General features: G+C 40.4%; 1 protein-coding gene across 7 annotated transcripts in view; it reads right to left on the bottom strand.

The window, feature by feature from the left end:
• ENTPD4 (ectonucleoside triphosphate diphosphohydrolase 4) overlaps positions 1–23,998 on the bottom strand; it is a 39,608-nt gene that overhangs the window by 10,965 nt on the left and 4,645 nt on the right. For 2 of the 7 annotated variants that reach the window (XM_033429753.2, XM_033429756.2), the window contains 9 exons: positions 22,771–22,906; positions 19,782–20,059; positions 18,413–18,610; positions 17,696–17,901; positions 12,236–12,386; positions 11,387–11,490; positions 3,029–3,088; positions 2,592–2,746; positions 833–999 (listed from right to left, as the gene is read on the bottom strand). In XM_033429753.2, the coding sequence (XP_033285644.2) occupies positions 833–999; positions 2,592–2,746; positions 3,029–3,088; positions 11,387–11,490; positions 12,236–12,386; positions 17,696–17,901; positions 18,413–18,610; positions 19,782–19,789 (1,049 nt within the window). In that variant the 5' untranslated portion in view covers positions 19,790–20,059; positions 22,771–22,906. The remainder of the gene's footprint in view (positions 1–832; positions 1,000–2,591; positions 2,747–3,028; positions 3,089–11,386; positions 11,491–12,235; positions 12,387–17,695; positions 17,902–18,412; positions 18,611–19,781; positions 20,060–22,770; positions 22,907–23,998) is intronic. The other 5 variants (XM_033429752.2, XM_033429750.2, XM_033429757.2 and 2 more) reach the window with 3 other exon arrangements.

Raw genomic sequence — 23,998 nt, 5'->3', positions numbered from 1 at the left:
AGAAGACCATGCACCGCAATGAAGAGCAGCCCCTGCTCGCCACAACTAGAGAAAGCCCACGTGCAGCAACGAAGACCCAGAGCAGTCAAAAACAAAACAAAACAAAAAACAAAGCACAGTAATTAATACCATTTTACAAAACCCCAGATTTCAGATTTTTTTATTCATCCATATGGCTTTCCTGTTCTTATGGACTAATTTCAAATAAATAATTGGTATACACTGAAACTTATAAAATAAACTTAAACTGTTAAAGTGTTTTTGCATATTTTCTATCCCAGAATTCTTCATGAACTCATTTTTTTAAGTTTCATTGCTAAAGAGGTTTACAATCACTAACTTTGACTTCTAGATCGTTTCTTTCTCGTGAGTAACTTCCTTCACTACGGTCTGATTCACTAAATAACCGCCAGGCTTGTTTCCCACGACACCGCCAGGACATCCCGTAACTCAACGCTATCATCGTTTCCTGGGGGCCTCCAGGACACCTGAGTGGCCCAGGTGCTGAGTTTCCGCAGGACTTTGCAATCTGGAGTAGCATCATCCAAGGTTCGAAAGTATTTTAATATCCTGAAAGTGAAACCTCTAATCCAGCAGGGGAGCCATGGGTCTGAGAGAACGAGAGCCTTCTTTGGAGGCGGGTGAGCTGGGGCCAAAGGCAGGATCCTGCTGCCCTTTCATTTCTTCTCCAGCTCAGCGGGTGGGGCAATAAACAGCTAACCGTGCTCATATGCTTCTGCTGACTGAGGCCTCCCTGCTTGGCCTGTATATGTCTTCTGTGAGGACAAACTGCGGTTTCAAGGTGACGACCGAGCAATGGAAGGTGCTTTACCTGTTCTTTTGAACTGTGCTGGTAAATATTCTGTCCTCATATCTCTGTCGAGCAGCATTGCCACCAAACCCAAGAAACGTGGCCACGTAGACGCGGTACACGTGCTCAGTTTGGTGAACGTCACATCCCAAGTTAAATTCGGCCAATAAGTTCTTAGCTACTTCTTCCTACAGACGTAAGGATCACAAACGTTAGTATTTTAAGCAATACAAAAACAATTACCTCCTGTCAAAAAGAGGGATCTACAAAAATTCTCGTCAAAAAGGAGCAAAACTTTCTGCATCTGCATTTCCCAAGGGTCCTTCTAAGCATCCCTCCTAATTCAATACGACAATCCTGACTTAAGAAATCTCAGATGCGCTGCACGTTTGTGATACTGACAGGACTTTCTGAAAAGGGACATTGGCAATGTGGTTTCATATCCTCTGATCTAGGAAATCTACTTATGGAATCCTGTGCTTTGAAAATAATCCTAAACATTGAAAAGTCTCTATACACAAAGACGTCCTTTGCAATTCTGTGACAGAAAAAACTGGAAGTCATCTATATATATAATTTCAAGTAGGGGTTAGTTAATAATGGTAATAAAGTTTATGGAGGAATATGCTTATGCACTGCTAAATAAAGGACAAAAATTGTACAAACAGTAAGATTATAACAACCATATTTTTAAACACTATAAACAGACCAAAAAGAATAAAGAGAAATATGCCAAAATGCTAACAGTAATTTTTTTGGATGATGCATCCATGGGAAATTTTTTTCCAAACTTACTTTTCTATGAGTTTCTTACTTTATTTGAGGGGAAAACATGACTTTGTACAAAGAGTGTAATAGTTTCTAGAGGCATGTCTGGATGGGAAGCAGGAAACACAAATTGTAATACTTGAATTTACAAAGCATTTTCTAAGGAGCTTAATAAATACTTCAATAATGTTTACTGAGCTGATACGAGGTGCCTAGCAGGCCGTTAGATATACTATATGCACTACCTCAATCAGCCTTATGATAACCCTCTGTTAGAGGCACTTGCAGTCACATTTATAGCTGAAGAGGCTCGCTCGAAAAAGCTAAGTGACTTGCATAAGGTCCCAGAACTAGTGAGGACAGGATGACGATGCAGCTCAGGCTTGTCCAGCTCCACTCTTTTCTAACCACTCACTCTGCTAGGTATTAATCTAGAGCTGAATGGAAACAGTAATAAAGACATAGAGCAATTCAGGAAAGCATCTGGACACCCTCTACAGAAGGCCACCCAGCCTACTGGGAAACTACAGTACCGAAGGGGATATGCAGAAATCACAGAGTAAACCGTGAGTTCAGAAACGTGGAAGCGGTGGATACAAACCTCTATCCTTTCCAGAAAAATCAAAAGCTGTCTGAGCCACACACAAGAGTATTTCTCCCAATTATAACTTAAGAAATCTGATACTATTATATTGAGTTTTACAATACCTGTTGAGAAAAGAAGTGACTGGAAATAGAAACAAAAACTCAAGTGTGTGGCTGACATACACACCAAAGGAAAATTCTTGGTAAGTTCAGAAAACAAACCAGCTGACTTCAATGAACAAACACAAACGGCTTAGTGGAGGTTTGCCTTGGTTTCCTCCTGTCTCCTTTCTCCTGGGCTGTGAAGGTGGTACCCTCAGCAAGCACAGTAAAGATGTGTTCAGACTCAGAAAACAAAACACAAATGGATGGAGACATGTTAAATGAAAATCAAACCAAACAGAAGGAAATTTGTACAGATAATAACCTGCTGTGAGGAGGCAAAGCTTACAGTTTTGGGGACTTCGTATGCTATCTGGGTTGAGACGCCTCCCATGTCGAGAATACCGGCTGTTCTTTTACGGAGAATGGCTTTGCTGCTTTCGCTACCAGGGATGTTAACTTCCACAACTGCCTCATCATCTGGAAAGAACAAGAAACATCCACTGGAATGGAAAAAATGCAGAGAAGCGGGATCTTGTGAAGAGTCATCCTGCTTTGATGGTGGGTTCAAGTGTATCTAGGCAGACCCAGCTTGCTCCTCCCGACTAAGATCAAGTTTACTGTGTGACACAGCAGCACCTCCCACTCTGCTCCTACACACCCAGCTGTGTCACAACACTCAGCTCCTTTTTTATGCTTTGCATGAAATAGAAAAAGCCGTAATTTCCAGTTAGGTACATTTGCTGGAAACACGATACTTACCATCTTCAATATGCTCGAATCGTCCAAGGACAAAATTAATGCCAATCCAAGCATACACACCTAGAGACGTTATAAGAAGAGTAAAGTTTAAAAATATTTTATATAATCCTGATCATTGCAGTCAGTGCAAACATTTATTTCATTCCCTGATAAGCTGTGAAAACGTTATCTGAAAAAATACATTTCTGTCGATGTATTACCTTTTCCTAGTCGTTTTCCAAGAACTCTCAGCTTTTAATTTTGTAGTTTCATACCATTTGCATGGGTTGAAAATATAATTCCCTAGACACTCCTGTTCCTTTGAAATTTATAGGTTGTTTGGAAATACCGGAGTTTTCACTTTTTATGAGGTTAAACCTATCAAGTACAAGGTTTTAAGACAAGTGAACTCTAACCCTTCCATTCTTTTATCTCACACTTTCACTCAGTTCCCAAGTCTGATTCTCTTTTTATAACATTTTCTACATCGGATCTTCACCCATTTTCATTACTGCCTTGATTTAAGCTGGTACAGAGATCTAATTGACTTTCCTGCCCCTACTCTCCCACTCCAACCCATGCTATCCTCTGCTGGGCTGATCTACAGAACAAAGTCCAAACTCCACACCCAACAGTTCAAGACCTGTCCAACTTGTTTTTAATTGAATAAATTTGGCGTGTAACAATGTGTAAATTAAGGGGTACAGCGTGTTACTTTGATACGTTTATATATCGTAATATGATTGCCCTTGTAGCGATATTATCACATTACATCATTATAGTACAGTATTATTGTCTATATTCACTACGCTGTGCATTAACTGTCTATGGCTTATTTACCCACTGTTACAAGCTTCTACCCTTGAACACCATCAGTCTTATCTCCTGACCCCATCCCCTAGTAACCAACATTTTACTGTCTTTTTACACGTTGGACTTTTTCAGATTCCACAAATAAGTGATATCATACAGCACTTGTCCTTCTCTGACTTAACTCGCTCAGCATAATGCGCTCAAGGTCCATCCATGTTGTCAAAAATAGCAGGATATCCTTCCCCCTTTCTCATGGTTGAATAAGATTCCACTGTGTATATCTACCACATCTTTTTTTATCCATCTGTCTGTTGATGAACATTTGGGTTGTTTCCGTATCTTGGCTATTGTGAATAATGCTTCAGAAAACACGGGAGTACATGCATCTTGTCAAAATTCTATTTTCATTCCCTTTGGGCATATACCCAGAAATGGAATTGCTGGATCGTATGGTAGCCCTATTTTTATTGGGAACTTATTTTATTGAGGAACCTCCATACTGTTTTCCATAGTGTTGGACAAATTTTCATTCCCACCCACAATGTATAAGGGTTCCCTTTCCATCACATTCTCACCAGCACCTGTTGTCTCTTATCTTCTTAAGGATAGCCATTCTAACAGGTGTGAGGTGATCGCTCACGGTGGTTTTGATTTGTGTTTCCCTGATGATTAGTGACGTGGAGCATCTTTTCATGTGCCTGTTGGCCATTTTGACATCCTCTTTTGAAAATGTCTTAGTTCTTCTGCCCATTTTGAAATCAGATTTTTTGGGTTGTTGTTATTAAATTGGATAAGTTCTCTATATTTTGGATATTAATCACTTCCATGATAGATGGTTTGCAAAAAGTTTCTCCTATTCTGTAGGTTGTCTTTTCATTTTGTTAATTATTTCTTTTGCTGTACAGAAGTTTCTGAGTTTGATGTAGCCCATTTGATTTTTGCTTTTGTTGCTTGTGCTTTTGGTGTCATATCCAAAAAAACATTGCCATGACCAATTGATGAGCTTCCTCCTTTCTTATTGAAGTTGTACAGTATTGAGTCTTACGTTTAAGCCTTTGATCCGTTTTGAGTTAATTTTTGTGAATGGTGTGAGACAGGGGTCCAATTTCATTGCTCTGCATGTGTTTCTCCAGTTTTCCCAGCATCATCTGTTGAAGAGACTGTCTTTTATCCATTGAGCTTTCTTGGCTCCCTTGTCAAATATTAGTTGACCATATATGCCCAAATTTAATTCCAGGCTCTGTACTGTTCCATTGGTTGCTATGTCTATTTTTGTGCCAGCACCATACTATTTTTATTACTATGGCTTTGTAGTATAGTTTGAAACCCAGATGCCTGATTGGCCTTCTTCTTTTTTCTCAGGATTGCTTTGGCTATTCGGGGTCCTCTGTGGTTCCACACAAATTTTAGGATTGTTTCTTCTATTTCTGTGAAGAATGTCTTTGGTATTTTCATGGGGATTGCACTCAATCTATAGACGGCTTTGAGTAGTATGGCCGTTTTAACAATATCAATTCTTCTGATCCATGAACACGGGACATCTTTCCATTTGTTTATGGCTTTGATGTCTTTCAGCAACGTCTTTTAGTTTTATTGTACAGATCTTTCACTTCCTTGGTTAAATTTATTCCTAAGTATTTTACATTTTGAGTGCTTCTGTGAGTGTGATCATCTCCTAGATTTCTTTTTTAGATGCCTCATCATTAGCATAAAGGAATGCAACTAATTTCTGTATGTTGATCTTGCATCCCGCCACTTTACTGAAATAGTTGATTAATGCAACAATTAATCAATATTTTTGACTGAGTTTTTAGGATTTTCTTTATATATGAACGTATCATCAGCAAATAGTGACGATTTTACTTCTTTTCTAATTTAGATGTATTTCTTTGCTTTGCCTAACTGCTGTAGCTAGGACTTCCAATATTATATTGGATAGGAGTAATGAGAGTGGGCATCTTTGTCTTACTCCTGATCTTGGAGGAAATACTTTTGGTTTTTCTCCATTGAGTATAATGTTAGCTGTGAGTCTGTCATATGTGGCCCTTATTATGTTGAGGTATGTTCCTTCTACACCCAATTTATTAAGGGTTTTTGCTTGTTTGTTTTACCATGAAAGGATGCTGTGTTTTGTCAAATGCTTTTTCTGCATCTGTTGAGATGAAGTGATTTTTATCTTTCATTTTATTGATGTATTAACATTTATTGATTTACGTATGTTGAATTGTTCTTGTATCCCAGGGATAAATTCCACTTGGTCATGGTGTATAATCCTTTTAAGGTGTTCTTGAAATCAGTTTGCTAATATTGTGTTGATCTGTCGAGAATTTTTGCAGCTATGTTTATCAGGATGTTCGTCTATAGTTTTCTTTTCTTGTGGTATCTTTATGTGGTTTTGGTGTCAAGGTAATGCTGGCTTTGTAGAATGAGTTTGGAGTGTTCTCTGCTCCTTTCTGGAAGAGTTTGAGGAGGATTGATGTTTTCTTTAAATGCTTGGTAGAATTCTCTAGTGAAGCCATCTGGTCCTGGAATTTTCTGTGTTGAAGTTTTTTGATTACCAATTCAATCTCTTCACTGATTACCAGTCTGGTCAGATTTTCTATTTCCTGATTCAGTCTTGGAAGGTTGTGTGTTTCTAGAAATGTATCCATTTCTTCTGGCTTATGTAATTTGTTGGCATATAATTGTTCATAGTAGTCTCATGATTCTATGTATTTCTGTAATATCAGTTGTAATGTCTCCTCTTTCATTTCTAACTTGGAGTCTTTTTTTTTCTTAGTCTGGCTAAAGGTTTGTCAATTTTGTTTATCTTTTCAAAGAACCAGCTCTTAGTTTTGTTAATCCTTTCTATTGTTCTTCTGGTCTCTGTTTCATTTATTTCTGCTCTAACCTTTATTATTTCTTTCCTTCTGCTAACTTCTGGCTTAATTTGGTCTTCATTTTCTAGTTCCTTAAGGTGCAAAGTTAGGTTGTTTGAACTCTTTCTAATTTCTTAATATATGCATTTATTGCTATAAATTCTCCTCTTAGAACTGCCTTTGCTGCATCCCACAATATTTGATATGTTGTATTTCCATTTTCATTTGTTTTGAGATACAGTAAGTCCCCTACCTACAAACCTTCAAGTTGCGAACTTTCAAAGATGCGAGCATGCATTCGCATGTGCAATCACATAAGTTAATTCACGTCTGGCATACACTGCCATGTGTGTGCATCCTTTACAAGTAGCTGTGCTTTTGTGCACTTTACTGTACAGTACTGTATGGAATACAGCAGTACAGTATCTTTATTTCAAGCCCAGAACCTGTGCCATCAATGTCAGATGTGAGTGACATTGCAGCTTGCCCTCCATCTCCTATTGCTGACAATCCTTCAGCTCTACCATCTCCCACCTCCTCTCCCTCCTCCAGTCAGTAACTCTTCTTGCCTGTTCGCTCCACGCCAGCCCCTGTATGCCAGCTGTTGTACCATACTACTGCTTTTCAAGGTACTATATTGTAAGATTAAAAACGTTCTTTATTTTTTGTGTTTGTTGTTTTTTATGTATTATTTGTGTGAAAAGTATTATAAACCTATTACAGTACAGTACTATATAGCTGATTGTGTTAGTTGGGTACCTGTGCTAACTTTGTTGGACTTATGAACAAACTGGACTTCACGCTCTCGGAATGGAACTCGTTCATATGTAGGGGACTTATTGTAATTTTAAAATTTCTCTTTTGATTTCTTCTTTGACACACTGGTTGTTGAGAAGTATGCTGTTTAGTCTTCACGTACTTGTAGATTTTCCAGCTTTCTTCATGTTGCCGATTTTTTGTTTCATACCATTGTGGTCAGAAAAGATAGTTGGTATGATTTCAATCTTCTTAAGTTTGCTAACATTTGTTTTGTGTCCTATCACATGATCTATCCTGGAGAACGTTCCATGTGCACTTGAGAAGAATGTGTATTTGGTTGCTTTTGGATGAATTGTTTTGTATATGTCTGTTAAGTTTGCTTGTCCTGGTTCAATTCCAATGTTTCCTTGTTGATTTTCTGTGTGGACAATCTATCCACTGGTGATAGCGAGGTACTGAAGCCCTTACTACTGTTATATTTTTGTCGACTTCTCCCCTAAGACCTGTCAGTATTTGCTTAATATATTTCGGTGCTCAGGCGTTGGGAGCATATACATTTACAATTGTTATATCTCCTTGATGTATTGACCTCTTTGTCATTATACAAGCATCTTCTTTGATACTTGTTATCCTTTTTGTCTAGAAGTCTATTTTGTCTGATATAACTATGCCAGCTTTCTTTTGGTTTCTATTTGCTTGGAATATCATCTTTTATCCTTCCACTTTGAGCCTATGTGTGTCTGTAGAGATGAAATGAGTCTCCTGTAGACAGTGTATAGTTGGGTCATTTTTTTTTTTTGATCCATCTAGTCATTCTGTGCCTTTTGATTGGTGAGCCCAACCTATTTACATTTAATTATTTATGTGTAAGGATTTACTACTGCCATTTAATCTTTTGCCTTCTGGTTGTCTCTCCATTGTTTCTTTTTCCTTCTGTTTCTGTCTACCTTTGAAAGTTCGTGGTTTTCCATGGTGATTTGCTTAGTTTCCCCCTTTTTTATGTTACTTATCTCTGTTCGGATTTTTACTCTGTGGTTACCAAGAGGTTTACATAAAATGTCTCACAAATAGTCCTTTTTCTGCTGGTAACAATTTATCTTCATTTGCCTGTAAAGGTCCCATCCTTTTACTTTTCCCCTTTTATATTTTTCATGTCACAAATTCTCTCTTTTAATGCTGCAATTTTGTTACCAAGTTGTAGTACCTATAGTTATTCTTAATGCTCTTTTCCTTTAACCTTTATGCTATAATTGTTTAATATACCGTTCTAAAAAAGATTTAGTTTTCTAATTCCATTTATCACCTTAATCAGAGTTTTGTGTACTTTCATCTTTTCACTTCAGCTTGAAGACCTCCTTTCCACATTTTTTGTAGTCTAGTGGTGGTGAACTCCCTCAGCTTTTGTTTATCTGGAAAAGCCTTTACTTCTCCTTCATATCTGAAGGATAACTTTACTGGATAGAGTATTCTTGGTTGGCAATTTTTATCTTTCAATACTTTGAATATGTCATTCCACTCCTGGCCTATAGCATTTCTCCAGAGAACTCTGGTGATAGCCTAATGGGTTTTTTTTTGTAGGTTACTGTCTTTTTTTCCCTGGCTGCATCTAAAATTTTTTCATCACTGACTTTGGACAGTTTTAATATAATGTTTCTTGGATAAGGTCTTTCATGTTGAAATAATGAAGTGTTCCATCAGCCTTTGGACTTGTATATCCAGTTCCTTTCTCAGGTTTGGGAAGTTCTCAGCTATTATATCTCTGAATTCTCTCTGCTCCCTTCTCTCTCTCTTCTCCTTCTAGGATATCGATTCATCTTACGTTGGCTTTTCTAATGAAGCCTGATAGTTTTCACAGGGTTTCTCCACTTTTTAAAAATCTTAGTTCTCTGTCCTCTTCCACCTGAAACGTTTCTATATTCCTACCCTTGAGCTCACTTATTCTCTCTTCATCTGATGTGCTCTACTTTCAATGCTTTTTAATGCATTCTTCATCTCATTTATTGAGTTCTTCAGCTCTAGAATTTCTGTTTGGTTCTTTTTTAGAATTTCAATCTCTTTGCTAAGTTATTCTGCTTGATAATTTTATTCCTGAGATCACTGTACTACCTTTCTGAGTTTTCTCGTACCTCGTTGAATTTCTTCCTAATAGCTATTTTGAATTCTTTACCAGTTAGACTGCAATATTCCATGTCTTTAAGTTCTGTTGCTAGAAAAGTGTTTTTCTTCTTTTTGTGACATCACACTGCTTTGATTTTTCATAGTGTTTGATGAAAAGTGCCTCTGTCACTGCATTTGAAGTAGCAAATGACTTTCCCATTTAAGTAAAGCTTTGTTTACTATCATTCTAACAATTCAACACACTGGTCACTAGAAGCCTTTGTTTCGTTTTCTAGAAGGTGGCGCTACAGCACAAGTTTTTGGTTTTTCTTACCTGAGCTGACTCATCACTAAGGTTGGGAGTATGAACATAAAAAAAGCCAGTGGAAAGGGGAAAAAAATGGATGGTGACAGAGGTGGGGAGATGTGTGCTTAGTGCCTGGGGCTTTGAGTGTGCCATAGCCCAGAAGAGGGTCCTTGAGTGGAGGTGGGGGAGTCCCAGAGGTCTGTGGGCTGTCCTCTTGCTAGAATACCAGGGCAGACAGCAAGAAACTCATTCTTTCAGCTCTCTCTGCCTTCTTCTCTCTTCTTTCTCTGCCACAAGTTGCTGTGGTCTCTCCTCACAGAGTCCCTCCAGCTGCAGTACTCAGCCAGGTAAGCTCCCCACCCCAGCTTACCACCTTCACCCTCCACCTCTGCCACAGGTCGTGCTGGCCCACTGCCACCCCTGCTGCTCCTGGCCTGGCTCTGTAGCTTCCTCTGAGGTCCAATCCACTCACTTTCTTGGGCACTGATGAGTTGATCTCTTGGGTGTCCTAGTGTGCTGTGCAGAGGCACTTTTTTTTCGTTATGGATGTCCAATTAGTTGTAAATCAAAGGGGAGAGAGAAAAGGAACCATGCACGCCACCATGATACTGACATCACCAAGACCTATCCAACTTTTAATATTACCACAACCTTTTGAAAGGGCCATCATCCCACCAAATTAAAATATTTTTATTCCTCTGTCCATAGTGCAGCTTTTCCGACCTGTGTTGACTCAAATCATTTCTTCTGCCTAGAATGAGCTTCCTATCCCTCTCTCAGAGTCCTAGCCTTACCATGATTTGGCATGCTGTGTTTATTAATTATCCCTTGAGGCCTAGTTCAAACGTCACTTTCTCCATGATGCTCCTAGTTAGGAAAAAAAAAAAGTCTCCTTCTTTCAAATTTCCATGATAGTTTTTCCTTATCTTCCTTATGGCATCTAAAACTCTGCCTTATATAAGCAGCTAACTGTGTACCTTACTTGTCTATAAACAGCTTGACGGCAATATGTGAATTTCGCCCATTATTGGCGAAATGATAGGTGATTTTGAAATAAATGCTTTTTGGCCTCCATTTCTAGCAAGCTATTCCCCAAATAATTTCAGTGATTTGCCCTTTCATTCTCAAGTAGAATTATTTCTTTGAAAACAGAACATTTCCTCAGTGTATCGAAGTCAAGAATAATTTCCCCTTCCTAACAAGTAAATCAGTAGAAGGTTCCAACAGTCCAGTAATTATCGTAATTCCAGAAAGTTGTACAACTTAGGCAAGGAACACAAAGCTTTTCTATCAAAACAAGTCCAAAATATCCTTCCTAAATGTGATGAGGACAAACCAAGTTATTTTTTAATCGCTTAATGTTTGGATTATAAAGACCAGTCATGTAAGAAACTGATTTTTCCATTTAAAAATTATAATATTTGAAGGCATGGTTTCCCAAATTTTAAGATGTTAAGGGTAATTTAATAAAGTGTATGTGAGGAAGACTGGGAGGACTTAAAGGAATAGCTTCCCAAATTTCAAGTTGAAGACTAACATACCGACCTTCTTGTTTCCCTGAAATTACTTCTGCATGAGAGTCAGAAAACAGAAAGTCGAAGTGCACGGGGATGTCGGTCAGAAGGTCTTCTAGAATGGCTTTCTGTTGACTGTAAGACAATCCAGAAATTTACATATCAATATATTATATCCTGAATTTTTCTGTTTTAGAAAGAAAAAAAAAAACCCTATGGCTCTGGTATATCTTATGTGAAAAAATTTTTTTAAACCAAAGCAGTTCATTGAAAAGACTGTTTATTTTAAGAAGGAATTTTCATGTAAAATAGACAGCTAGTGGGAAGCAGCTGCATAGCACAGGGAGATCAGCTCGGTGCTTTGTGACCACCTAGAGGGGTGGGATAGGGAGGGTGGGAGGGAGGCTCAAGAGGGAGGAGATATGGGGATATATGTATACATATAGCTGATTCATTTTCTTATACAGCAGAAACTAACACAACATTGTAAAGCAGTTATACTCCAATAAAGATGTTAAAAAAAGAGAGAAGGAATTTTCAGAAGTTGTGTAAATTATGTGATTCCGAAATGTAAAACTACAACTGCAAACAATCCTTAAACTAATAAAATAGAAAATCAGTTTTTTTATGACAACTTTACAGTTTACTATTTATAGTCATAAATAAGTACATTAAAAGATATTTGGTGAGTTCTGACTAAGGGAATAGGTCTGGGACTACTCCAGATTTGAAAAAAGAATTTTTAATGTCTTCCTTTTGATGATGATGATGGAAGAGGAAGACAAGGAGGAGGGAGATGAGGGGGATGAAGAGGGAGAAAACCCACCACAGCCAATACCACCACCAGGCTGGCTGGCCCTGCCCTCGTGGGAAGGATCACCTTTCAGGGAGGATTCTCATTCCAGCTGTGCAGAGAATGTAGAGAGGGGTCTCTTTGTGTTTTGCCCGTGGTACATGCTCTGCAGCGAAGTTCAAGAGCGGAGAAATGTAATCACTGACTTTCTCTGGAGAGGTAGCGAACTCTGAAATGCCTACAGAAAAAGGACACTCATGTTAACAAGTTGATCCTTTAGCTTATAAGGTATGCTTCTTCATAAACTGTCACTGTTTGCAGATGACATGATACTACACACAGAAAATCCTAAAGACACCACCAAAAAACTACTAGAGCTCATCAATGAATTTGATAAAGTTGCCGGATACAAAATAAACATACAGAAATCTGTTGCATCTATACACTAACAACGAACTATCAGGAAGAGAAATTAAGGAAATAATCCCGTTTACCATCACATCAAAAAGAACAAAATACCTAGGAATAAACCTACTTAAGGAGGTAAAAGACCTGTATTCTGAAAACTATAAGACACTGATGAAAGAAACTGAAGACAACACAAACAGGTGGAAAGATATACTGTGTTCTTGGACTGGAAGAATTAATACTGTTAAAATGACCACACTACCTAAGGCAATCTACAGATTCAATGCAATCCCTATCATTTTTCACAGAACTAGAACAAGTAATTTAAAAATTTGTATGGAAACACAAAAGACTCTGAACAGCCAAAACAAACCTGAGAAAGAAAAGAACTGGTGGTATCACACTCCCTGACTTCAGACTGTATTACAAAACTACAGTAATCAAAACAGCATGGTACCGGCACAAAAACAGACATATAGATCAATGGAACAGAATAGAGAGCTCAGAAATAAACCCACGCACTTAGAGTCACCTAATCTACAACAAAGGAGGCAAGAATATACAATGGAGAAAAGACAGTCTCGTCAGTGAATGGTGCTGGGAAAACTGGACAGCTACATGTAAAAGAATGAAATTAGAACATTTTCTCATACCATATACAAAAATAAACTCAAAATTGATTAAAGACCTAAATGTCAGATCAGAAGCCATAAAACTCCTAGAGAAAACATAGGCAGAACACTCTTTGGCATAAAAAGTAGCAATATTTTTTTTGGATCTGTCTCCTAAGGCAGAGGAAAGGAAAGCAAAAATAAACAAATGCAACCTAATTAACGTAAAAGCTCCTGCACAGAAAAGGAAACCATCGACAAAACAAAAAAGACAACCTACTGAATGGGAGAAAATATTTGCAAGTGATATGACCAATAGAGTTAATATCCAACATATATAAACAGCTCATACAACTCAATATCAAAAAAAGCAAACAACCCGATTAACAAATGGTCAGAAGACCTGAAGAGACATTTTTCCAAAGAAGACATACAGATAGATGGCACATGAAAAGATGATCAACATCCCTAATCATCAGGGAAATGCAAATCAAAACCACAATGAGATTATCACCTCACACCTGTCAGAATGGATATCATCAAAAAGACCATAAACAAAAAATACTGGCAAGGATTTAGAGATAAGAGAACACTTGTACACTGCTGGTGGGAATGTAAATTGGTGTCGCCACTGTGGAAAACAGTATGGAGGTTCCTCAAAAAACTAGAAACAGAACTACCATGTGATCCAGCAATTCCACTCCTGGGTATATAGCTGAAGGAAACAAAAGCACTATTAGAAAAGATACATGCACCCCAATTTTCACAGCAGCATTATTTACAATTGCCAAGATATGGAAGCAACCTAAGTGTCCATCAACAGATAAAGATGTGGTATGTGTATGCAATGGAATACTACTCAGCCAGAAAAAAGAATAAAATTTTGCCATTTGCAACAACATGGGTGCAACTGTAGGGTATCATGCTTAGTGAAATAAGTCAGACAGAGAAAGACAAATACTGTTTATTATCACTTATATGTGGAATCTAAAAAATACAACAAACTAGTGAATATAAAAAAAAAGAAACAGACTCACAGATATAGAGAACAAACTAGCGGTTACCAGTGGGGAGAGGGGAGGGGGAGGGGCAAGATAAGGGTAGGGGATTAAGAGGTACAAAAGAAAAAAAAGTTATGCTTCTTTAACGAGGCTAATTTGAGAGAAATTCACACTACACACCATATACTCCTAGTTTTTCCTTATCCCTCTGGCAACTCCTTCTACAGTGTCTCAGCTGTTAAGTGACGGTGGTGCTACCTGTTCAGTCCTATGCTCTCTTCTCAGTCATCACAGACCTAATTCAGCCACTATTGTGTGTCAGACACTTGGGATCAGCTGCACATGAGCTCGACCCTGCCCTTGAGAAACACGCCCCCACTGTCCTCAGCAGGTTCACTCACTCCCATGGCGGCCGTCACCATCTATGCCTCAGATCTCCGAATCTTAATCGCAGCCATCCAGCTCTCTTCCCCAACCTCCAGATCAGTTATGTAGTAACTGTCCACTGGACACAGCCATGTGCTTGTCCTCACAGCAACATATGTAAACCCAAACTCAACTTCCACTGTAAACCTGGCTCTTACTGCTCGTGACCTACCTTAGCAACCCCAGCCAGTATCCTGGATAAAATCCCTCTCCCTCACCCCAACGTGTGTTCTGGGTTTCACTGATCGCCTATCCTTGGCTCTGCTCACACTATTTCACTTCTCATCTCTGCTGGACACCACCAGCCTCTGCCAGCCTGCTGCAGCACATCCTACTCTCAAGTCCTGGCAATCCCCAACCACTCTCCGTGGTCTGAGATCTTCCTGGTCTGAGATCCTCTGGTGGCTCCTCAAAGCCCTCCAGATAAAGCTCAGCTCTAGAACAGCATAACGTGCCCTGAGCACACACCTATCCCATCTCTTGCCACATTCTTTCCATTTGGTTTCAACTAGACTGCATAAAATTTCTGTAATGCATCATACTCTGGCCTTAGGGCCCCTGCAGCTCCACCAGGAAGAGGCTTCTCTTTGACTGCCTCCCTCCCCCTCCCCCTTTCACCTGGCTGACTCCCGCTCACCCACTGAGCTATGCCCTCTCTGGAAGTCCTCCCTAACAGGACCCTGAAGGCGAGCTCTCATTACATTCCATGCTTACCCCTACCTCTCGGTGGAGCACTCATTCCACCTCATCGAAACTACCTATTTACTTGCCTGTCTCATTTCAACTGGAAGTTTCTTGAGGGCACAAACTGTGTCTTGTTCAAATTTATTCTCAGCACCTGACACAGTCTCTTGGCAAACAGCAGGTGCTCAACAAATATTTGTTGAATGAGTACCTAAGTGAATGACTATTTCCAGCTGTCATTTAGTCTACAACATTAAAGCTGAGGGGGATTTCAGAAGTCCAAAATTTATTTCACAGATTAGGAAACTGTGGACTCAGAAAGCTTAAGCGATCTGTCAAAGCAATCAGCATCAAGCAATCTAAAAGCCAGATTTTTTGGACTCCACATACATTGCCATTTCAATGGACACCAAGCCCAAAGCTATCTAGAATGTATTAAGTAAGGAAATTTCTAGAGTTTTGCTATAATGCTATACACAAGAGCCCATGCTTCAGGACAGAGAAGTACTATAAAAAGGTACCTGAATTTCCACTTCAAGCATTTCCTGTAGCATCAAAGAGAATCATATTCAGACTGATTTTAATGAGATTCTGGTGTGTACCCTGGGATGCTATGGTAGCTGCCCCTTGTTCTCAGGGGACAACTCCAAGGCATGAAAGTTTTCATCTTATTCCATGAGAGCAGGTAATCACTGATGGAACCTGGGATGTGAAGCCAGACGAAATGCAAAGTGCTTTACAGAGTTTAACTTTTTAATTTTCTGGTGAATTTATTTGGTCAATATTACTTTAACCCTGAAAGTGTTTCTAGATTTAGAGACACATAAAAATGTAAGAAATGGGAAAATAGAAAACTGAAAGTCATTCACTAAGACTTACAGAGAAAATGATCTTCTATGAATAACTTTAAAAAAATGTTCACGGGGGCTTCCCTGGTGGCGCAGTGGTTAAGAATCTGCCTGTCAATGCAGGGGACACAGGTTCAAGCCCTGGTCCCGGAAGATCCCACATGCCACGGAGCAACTAAGCCTGTGCGTCACAACTAGTAAGCCTGCGCGCCACAACTACTGAAGTCTGCGCACCCTAGAGCCCATGCTCCGCAACGAGAAGCCACCGCAATGAGAAGCCTGCGCACCACAACGAAGAGAAGCCCCCGCTCGCCGCAACTAGAGAAAGCCCGCACGCATCAACAAAGACCCAACTCAGCCAAAAATAAATAAATTAATTTAAAAAAATGTTCATGGAAATGTACTCTGGTATCAAAATAATGCTTATACAAGACGCTCAGAGTAAGTTCCCTCTCTTTAACCTGAAAAATTAGGTAGGGACTTTGAATTTTCTGAGCTATATGCTGGTGCCAAGCTGCCCAAACCTCAAAGAACAGTCAACCTGTCGAGTGTTGCCTGAAGAAAGAAGTGGGACTGACTTATTCACTGAAGAATGAGTAGGATGCAAAAGGTCTACAGTCCTGGTAGACTGTTTTATGAGGACAGGTTTTCTTATCAGTTAAAACTAATCTCTTTTTCACTTACATTTTTGAAATGGGAGATAAGCTATGACAGCTATTTTTTGTCAACATTCTCTAATATATTCAAAGATAAATTCTTCAGAATTTTTTATTTAATATTTTACTATTCAACACATTAACTAAATGAAACAAAAGTGCTGAAACTCTATTAAGATCTATGGTCCAATCACATCAGTGATTATCAACCATCAAGACGTAAGGTGCCTATTTCAAGGTACTCCTGAGATCTTCCATTCCTAACACTCTTGACAGAAAGGTGCTGCCCGTGGAAATGATACAGATACAGAAAAAGGTTGAGAACCACTGATTTAAATTGTCTAACGAGGAAGGCAAATCCCAATTTTTACATAACACACTGACTTAGAAATTACAGTGTCTTTAAAACTAGACATAGTGATATCAGCTCTTCTAAGTTCTATTGTCACTCTTCTTAAATAACCTAGATGATTAGAAATGCACTGGGGTAGCAATTTTTAAAAATAACAAATACATACCAATGTATTCAAGTACAGATATCATGAGTTATCTGAAATTACCTTGTCATTAAGGATAGAGACCAACGGCTACCAACTAGAAAACCATCCCTCCATAATTAACGTCAACTAGCCAACATTTGAGCAGACACCATAAGTAAAGGCACTATGGTAAATGCTGCAGGAGACAAGAAAGATAGACAAGGGTTTAGGCTATTTTATGAAGGTATCAGTCACCTTATGCAAGATGAACAGAAAAGGGGAAACAGAGTGAAAGAAGGAGATCAACTGGGTCCTGGTGTGAGCTCTGAATGAGGGTGATGACTGCAAGGAGAGAAAGGGAAAGACGTGAAAGCCAGCACAGAGAATGAAAAGGCAGAGCCTGGTTACCGGTCAGGTATTTATCATTCACATACCGGGTTTTATTTTCATAACCACAGGCTTTCGGTTTTTATCCCGCATTTGCCTGATATCCAACAGATCGTGAGGATTGCCGTTATGCCTTGGCCAGCAATAAACAAATATCCGAGACCCGCTGCTCCCACAGTCCACCACAATACCATAGTTCACATTGGGGTTATTGGTGTCTGTAGCTTCAATGTCAGTAACTCGTGCCAAGTACCTTGTTTAGAGAAACAAACACATACCTTTAATGAGACAGAGACTATCAATGATGCAAGAAACAAACACTAAATCAGTGATCTCTAAGCTGTGTGGTAGCACCACCGTAACACTTTCACAACTGCCGAATGATTAAAAAGTCAAAAGAAAACAAAAAAGTGATAGTGATAAAAGTCATCTAGAGCAGATACACACTCATCATTCCTTTAACTAAGTTCAAATAAGCTCTGAAAAGCAAAACTCTATTTCCAAACTATGAACATTAACTGAAAAATCAGCTTAAAAGGTATCACAGGAGAAGCTTATGCTTAAATCCTCTTATGATGTGGATTTGGTGGTAAATGACTAAACCATTTCAAACAGTTTAATTTTTCATGCTATGCTGTATTCGGTACAAAATCTGTTTCCTCCAGCCACCTGCTCCTTAAATTCCATCCAAGTCCCCAAAGTCTGGAAGTCATCACATGAAGGTATGGCATCCCATCTAGAAAACAAATGTTTTCTCCTCCTACCTTTGAAACTTCTTATCTCTGGAGAGCCGCCCATACTTATTTCGGATTATGACAACGGAAAAGTATAAAAGTGAGACAGCAGCAGCCAGAACGCTAATGACGAGAATCTGGCGTAAGTTGGTGTTCAGAATTCGGGGACACCCCACTGGAGAGATGCTGAAATGCCAGGAAGCCGGAAGAAGACAGGAGATGCCGATCCTGAAATTTCAAAAGGCAGGTTTAGCTAAAGCCGTCTGCTCCAGAGAGGCCTCCCCTCACTTCCACTGATCTGAAAGTTAAGACATTCAGCTTGAGCTGCCCCTGCTTCCCTGCTGGTAGGTTATCGGTATACCTGCATCTTCCATGTTGCTGTTTTGCTATGTTAACTCGTTATTATAAAATTACATGAATGAGAATTCAGCCCTGATGACACTTCTGTGTTCCCCCTTTCTGGAGAGTATTAAGTAGTTTTATTTGTGCCCGGCTTTGTTCCAAAAATGGAATTATAGACAGCTTATAAGGATAAGTTCAATAAGATAAATAAGTAAATCTATAATGAAACCAGGTTTAAGGAGGCTGAACTTGGAGCCCAGAAACACATGTAATAAGGAAAGCCTGCAAAGGTGGCTGAGCATGATAGCGACCAAAAACCCTGTCTGTTACAGCAGAAACATATAAACAGCCCAGGAGGAGTAAGATTTTCTAACACTGAATCCCGAGGCCAATCTCTCCCATGCTGATTGCACGAGAAAAAGGGAAAAAACAGTATCTTTAACAACATCCCCGCAGCAGTCAATAAATACGTTTTGTATATCCTGTGTTTTTAGAAATATTCCTGAGACATTTTTGCAAATAAACTTTCTTCTCAGTTTGTCAGGAATGAGAGACTATTATTAGGCTTAAAAAACAAAACAAAACAAACCTTGCTGCCTTTGGGATAAATTCTACTGTTTACTGTTAATTTCTACACTCTTCCCTTTAAAGAGTGCTTCATGGACTAAAATATCTCACAGAAGGGGGAGGGATCCCGCTAACCCAATGGAATTTTCTATTTGTAGTTTCTGGTCTCCATGTGGGGTCTTGGGCCACGCCATGGAGTTTATCACCCCTCCCATACCTCCGAGGCTTACAGGCGGTCACCCTGTGCTTAATACAACTCCTCCCAGATTCCAACATGTGTGCCCTTCACAGTAAACTACATGAACCCCACTTTCCTTCTGTGACAGGCGCCCCCCTGGGGCCCTGGAAGAACAAAGGTGTTACACAGAAGTGTAGCACGGCTCTGAACACTTCTCACTTGGGATTTAGATTCTTCCCCCCTCTCGAGACCTGCTTCTGTGGCACCAAATCTTGGGTTTTACAGTGCCGGTGATTCGGCACCATCACTCACCTCCCCATGCTGGCAGGTCAGAGGTCAGGCGAGGCCCCGGGAGTCAGTCCTCACACACCATTACAGAAGGCCTCCTGGTGCCAGAGCCCTCCTGTTCCAGGAAGCGACAAAAGTCACAAAGACAGCACAAGCCAAGGAGACGCTGTGTTCTTTATCAAGTGCCTGCTTAAGCCCAAGCACACGTAATCTGGTCTGTGATCCTTGCAGCGGAGCTCTTAGCTCGGTTTATTTTGAGCAACACACTTCGAAGTTAATTTCATGCTATCAGAGACACAGGCCTAAATCAAAAGAGATAATAACATTCTGGCATTTTTACCTAAATGCGAATCAGTGATGCCAAAATACAGGTCACCGAACAGGTCTTAACCACCTTATGGTGCTGAATGTTAAGGAAGATTAAGGGGTGGGAGTAGGAGGCAGGCAGAATGAATAACCGAATGGGAGTCTGAACTCTCCATTCAGCTGATAAATACCTACTAGATCGCTCTTTTATGTACAAAGTACCATGCAAGGCACCATGTTCCGAGGGAGCTCTGTCACCTTCACCGTGGCTGCCACTCCTTCAGCTCCCAGACCTCAAATCACAGGAGAACAGGAGGCCGGGGCCTCCTTCCAACCTGCCGGATCCAAAGGACGTGTGATCCTGGGTCTCCTTCTTGGTCCTGTGGCACCGATGTACCTCTTCCAGGCCTCTCAGGACAGCTGTCTCCCCTAGTCTGCTTCTTAGCTCTTGAATGATTCCTTCTCAGGACCCTCCACGTCTCGGCGTTTCTGCACATCCTGTCTGCTGTTCCCCAGGTTCTCTGTCTTGGCTCCAATCTCTTCTAACTCTAATCTCTGTTCCTGGTCAACTTCACTTACTGCTTCAATGATCCGGCAGCTCAGAACTTTCTTCCTCCACCCCAGGCTTCTCCTCTGAGCTACAGATACGTATCTTCAAGCACCTACCAACACCCCCATCTGAACATCGCACGGGCCCATGAGAAACATTTCTAAAGCTGAACCCTTCCACTGTAGCCCTCATCCTCTCCTCCCACGCTCCTCCTCTCAGTCTCAACCCCACCGACTGCTCAAGCAGAAACTAGGGAGTCGTGCCTGACCCCTCCCTCCTCCTCATCCTCCCGAGCCGACTTCTTACGGAGTCCTTCCATTTCTCTAACCTCCGTTCCTCTAAAGCCTGTCCCTTTTCTTAGCAATCTCTTACTCTTACGTGGCCTATCAGGACAGCAGCCTAACTTGTCAGTCTCCCACCTGCAGTCTCAACCCAGCGGCTCTCCAGTTCCTCACCCCATAGCTTCAGGCAGATTCTTCAACAGAAACTGACATCCACCCCATCCCTGCTCGGGTCCAGGATCCTGTTAATCTTGTGCTGGAAATCCTCCAACGGCTCCCCTTGCAAGTAAATAAAGGTCAAAGGCTGTACCCTGACTCCCCGTCCTACGGGATCCGGACATCTGTTACTGCTCTGACCTCACCGTCCCTCTCCCTTTCTCACTTCACTCCAGCCACACTGGTGTCCACACTGTCTTCACACACGCCAGGCACTGTCTGGTTTCAGAGCCTCTGAATGTGCTGCTCCCTCTGCTTGGAAATAATCCATATGGCTTATTTTTTCACTCCCTTCAGCTCTTTACTCAATGTCACCTTCTCAGGGAGGCACGCCCTGGCCACCCAGTCTATAACTGCAAGCTCTCCCCTCCATCCAGCTCCCTTCCCTGGGTTATTTCTCCTCCTTAGCATTTACGTATTTATTAACTTTTTTTTTTTTTTTTGCCACACCACATGCATGCAGGTTCCCAGTTCCCCAACCAGGGATCGAACCCATGCCCTCTGCAGTGGAAGCTTGGAGTCTTAACCGCTGGACCACCAGAGAAGTCCCTTTATGAACTTCTTATATAGTGCTTATTATGTGCCAGGCCCTGCTGAAATGCTTTGCAAATACTAATCTATTCCTCCTATCGACCACCAAGGTAGGTACTATTTGCATAATATTTTACAGATGAAGCAGGGAGGCTGAGTAATGTGCCTGAGGTCACACAGCTAATAAAAGGTGAATATAAATAAAAGAGCTGGGATTCAAGCATGTGAATCCATACTCCTATCCTGTCCTCTAACACACTCTGTGTGTGTGTGTGTGTGTGTGTGTGTGTGTGTGTGTGTGTGTGTTTGCATTTCTCTTGCTCATGTGTCTCCTCCTCCAGAATGCCAGCCCCACAAGGGGCCAGATTTAGGTCTGCTTGGCTGCATTCCCGGCGTGGCGGCCCCTAGGAAAGGGCCTGGCAAGAAGTCAAGTTTCAGAGTTCTGGGACCGAAAAGGGTTACAAACTTATACACTAGGGTAATCTTTCCAAAACAAACAGTAATCATGACACCTCCCCACCTCCCAATTTTTCTCTCTCACTCAGGAAAAAGTCCTAACTCCTTAGGATGGTAGAGGAGGTCCTTCTTGATATAGTCTTGCGCTATTCCATACAGTAGCCATTGCCACATGTGGCTAAAGTAATTTAAATTAAAAATTCAGTTTCTCCAGACTCACAGATACAGAGAACAAACTAAGTGGCTACCAGTGGGGAGAGGAAAGGAGGGAGGGGCAAGTGAGGGGTAGGGGATTAAAGATGTTCATCACAGTATTATGTATAATAGCAAAACACTGTTCTAAACTAATGTGCCTTACAGGGGGGGTGGGTTAAATTAAACATGGTCCATGTATGCAATGGACTACAATGTGACTGTTAGAGGTGCTGACACAGATCTACATTTATTGACATGGAAAGATACTCACGATAGGTTAAGTGAAAAAACTAACATCATGCATAGAGAGGAGAAAATGGAAGGAGAAAAACCAAAATGTGAACAGTGGTTAGTTATTTCTGAGTAGTGAGATAATGGATCATCTCTATTCTCTTCCCTAGGCTTGCCTAGGTTGCTTAAAGGGCATATATTAATTTTATCATCAGAAGAAACAACAGAACTGTCTTTAACAAGCTACCTTTGACTGATATCTCCAGTTTCCGGCATCCAATCCTCTTCTGGATATATCAAGAAAGCCCGTCTTCAAAACTCTTCATGGCACAGGAATTCCAGTCTGAACATTTAAAAAAATCAATAATTATGTGATAGTTGAACTACGAACAAAAGAAAAGAATGTTTAACTAACAGCTTAAAATCAAGGTCCTTGGGGGAACAAAGGCCTTTCATGATTCAACGATTTGTATTATGAAGTGACATGAAGGGCAGAGAGGAGTAATACGACTGACTCCAATCTCAAGGCTTCTGCAGATTGGTAATGGAGAAAATACCAATACCCAAGAAATAATCAAGAGAGTAACAGAAGGCAATGTTAAATTATCTGGACTCCTGCTGTACCAGTTCAAAGAGCACGGTGAAGGCTACATGTTAACAGAAAGATTCCTGCAGGTGGGAAGTAGGCTTTGGATGGGGGAAGAGAAAAGAGAGTACCTTTCAAAGAAGAGGCCCTGTTAGGATGTACCATGGCAAACTTAGTAAATGTTATTTAATCCAGTGTTTGTCTTAGGCCTTTTTTTTTTTTTTTGAGATATGAGATGACTTTGACAATGAGGATGAACAGATATTTTTGTAAGTTACAAAATTTGTGTTTAAAGACAGACAGAAAATAGGACAGCTTGTATATTGCTAAAGTAATTACTTTCATTTAGGACAAAAGTATGGCTGAATATCACCCAGCAGACAACAATACGGTAATTTGATCTTAAAATGTAAACTCCAGCTGTATTTGCAGCTAAGAGTCTTGGCACCAGGGTTTAGGGTGGCAAACTCTTAGCAGTATTACATAAAACTGCCATGTTTTTAAAAGGCCTAAGTTGTGTGAGGCCCATCACCAGAGAGATGCATTAACTCGAATTCTTTCAGCTCATGGGGCCCCCCCTCAGCTGAACATTCTTTAGCAGAGTGAGGTCCGCTGGGTCCTGAGTTAAAGTCTTTTCAGTCAGTTTCTCATTGACAGTCCTAAGGAAAACAGTGAAAACAAGTCAACTGCAAAGTGAAATGGCTCCCACGGTGAAAAATGCAGGATGCAGTGACACAGACATTAGCAAATTCTGAAATTACAGGCAAACAAAATCGCAGACAAATGAGACTCTGGAAGAGCTAAACCTGAGTAAGAACAGGTAAGATGCCACGAAGGGTGCTTCAAAAAAGAACCACATGAATATCAAAAGATGACAAGAGAAGCTGGA

Source organism: Orcinus orca, chromosome 6 (genome assembly GCF_937001465.1).
Source record: "Orcinus orca chromosome 6, mOrcOrc1.1, whole genome shotgun sequence".
Classification (NCBI taxonomy): domain Eukaryota; kingdom Metazoa; phylum Chordata; class Mammalia; order Artiodactyla; family Delphinidae; genus Orcinus; species Orcinus orca.
The sequence above is the reverse complement of the archived record's forward strand: the minus strand, read 5'-3'. Positions and strand labels throughout refer to the sequence as shown.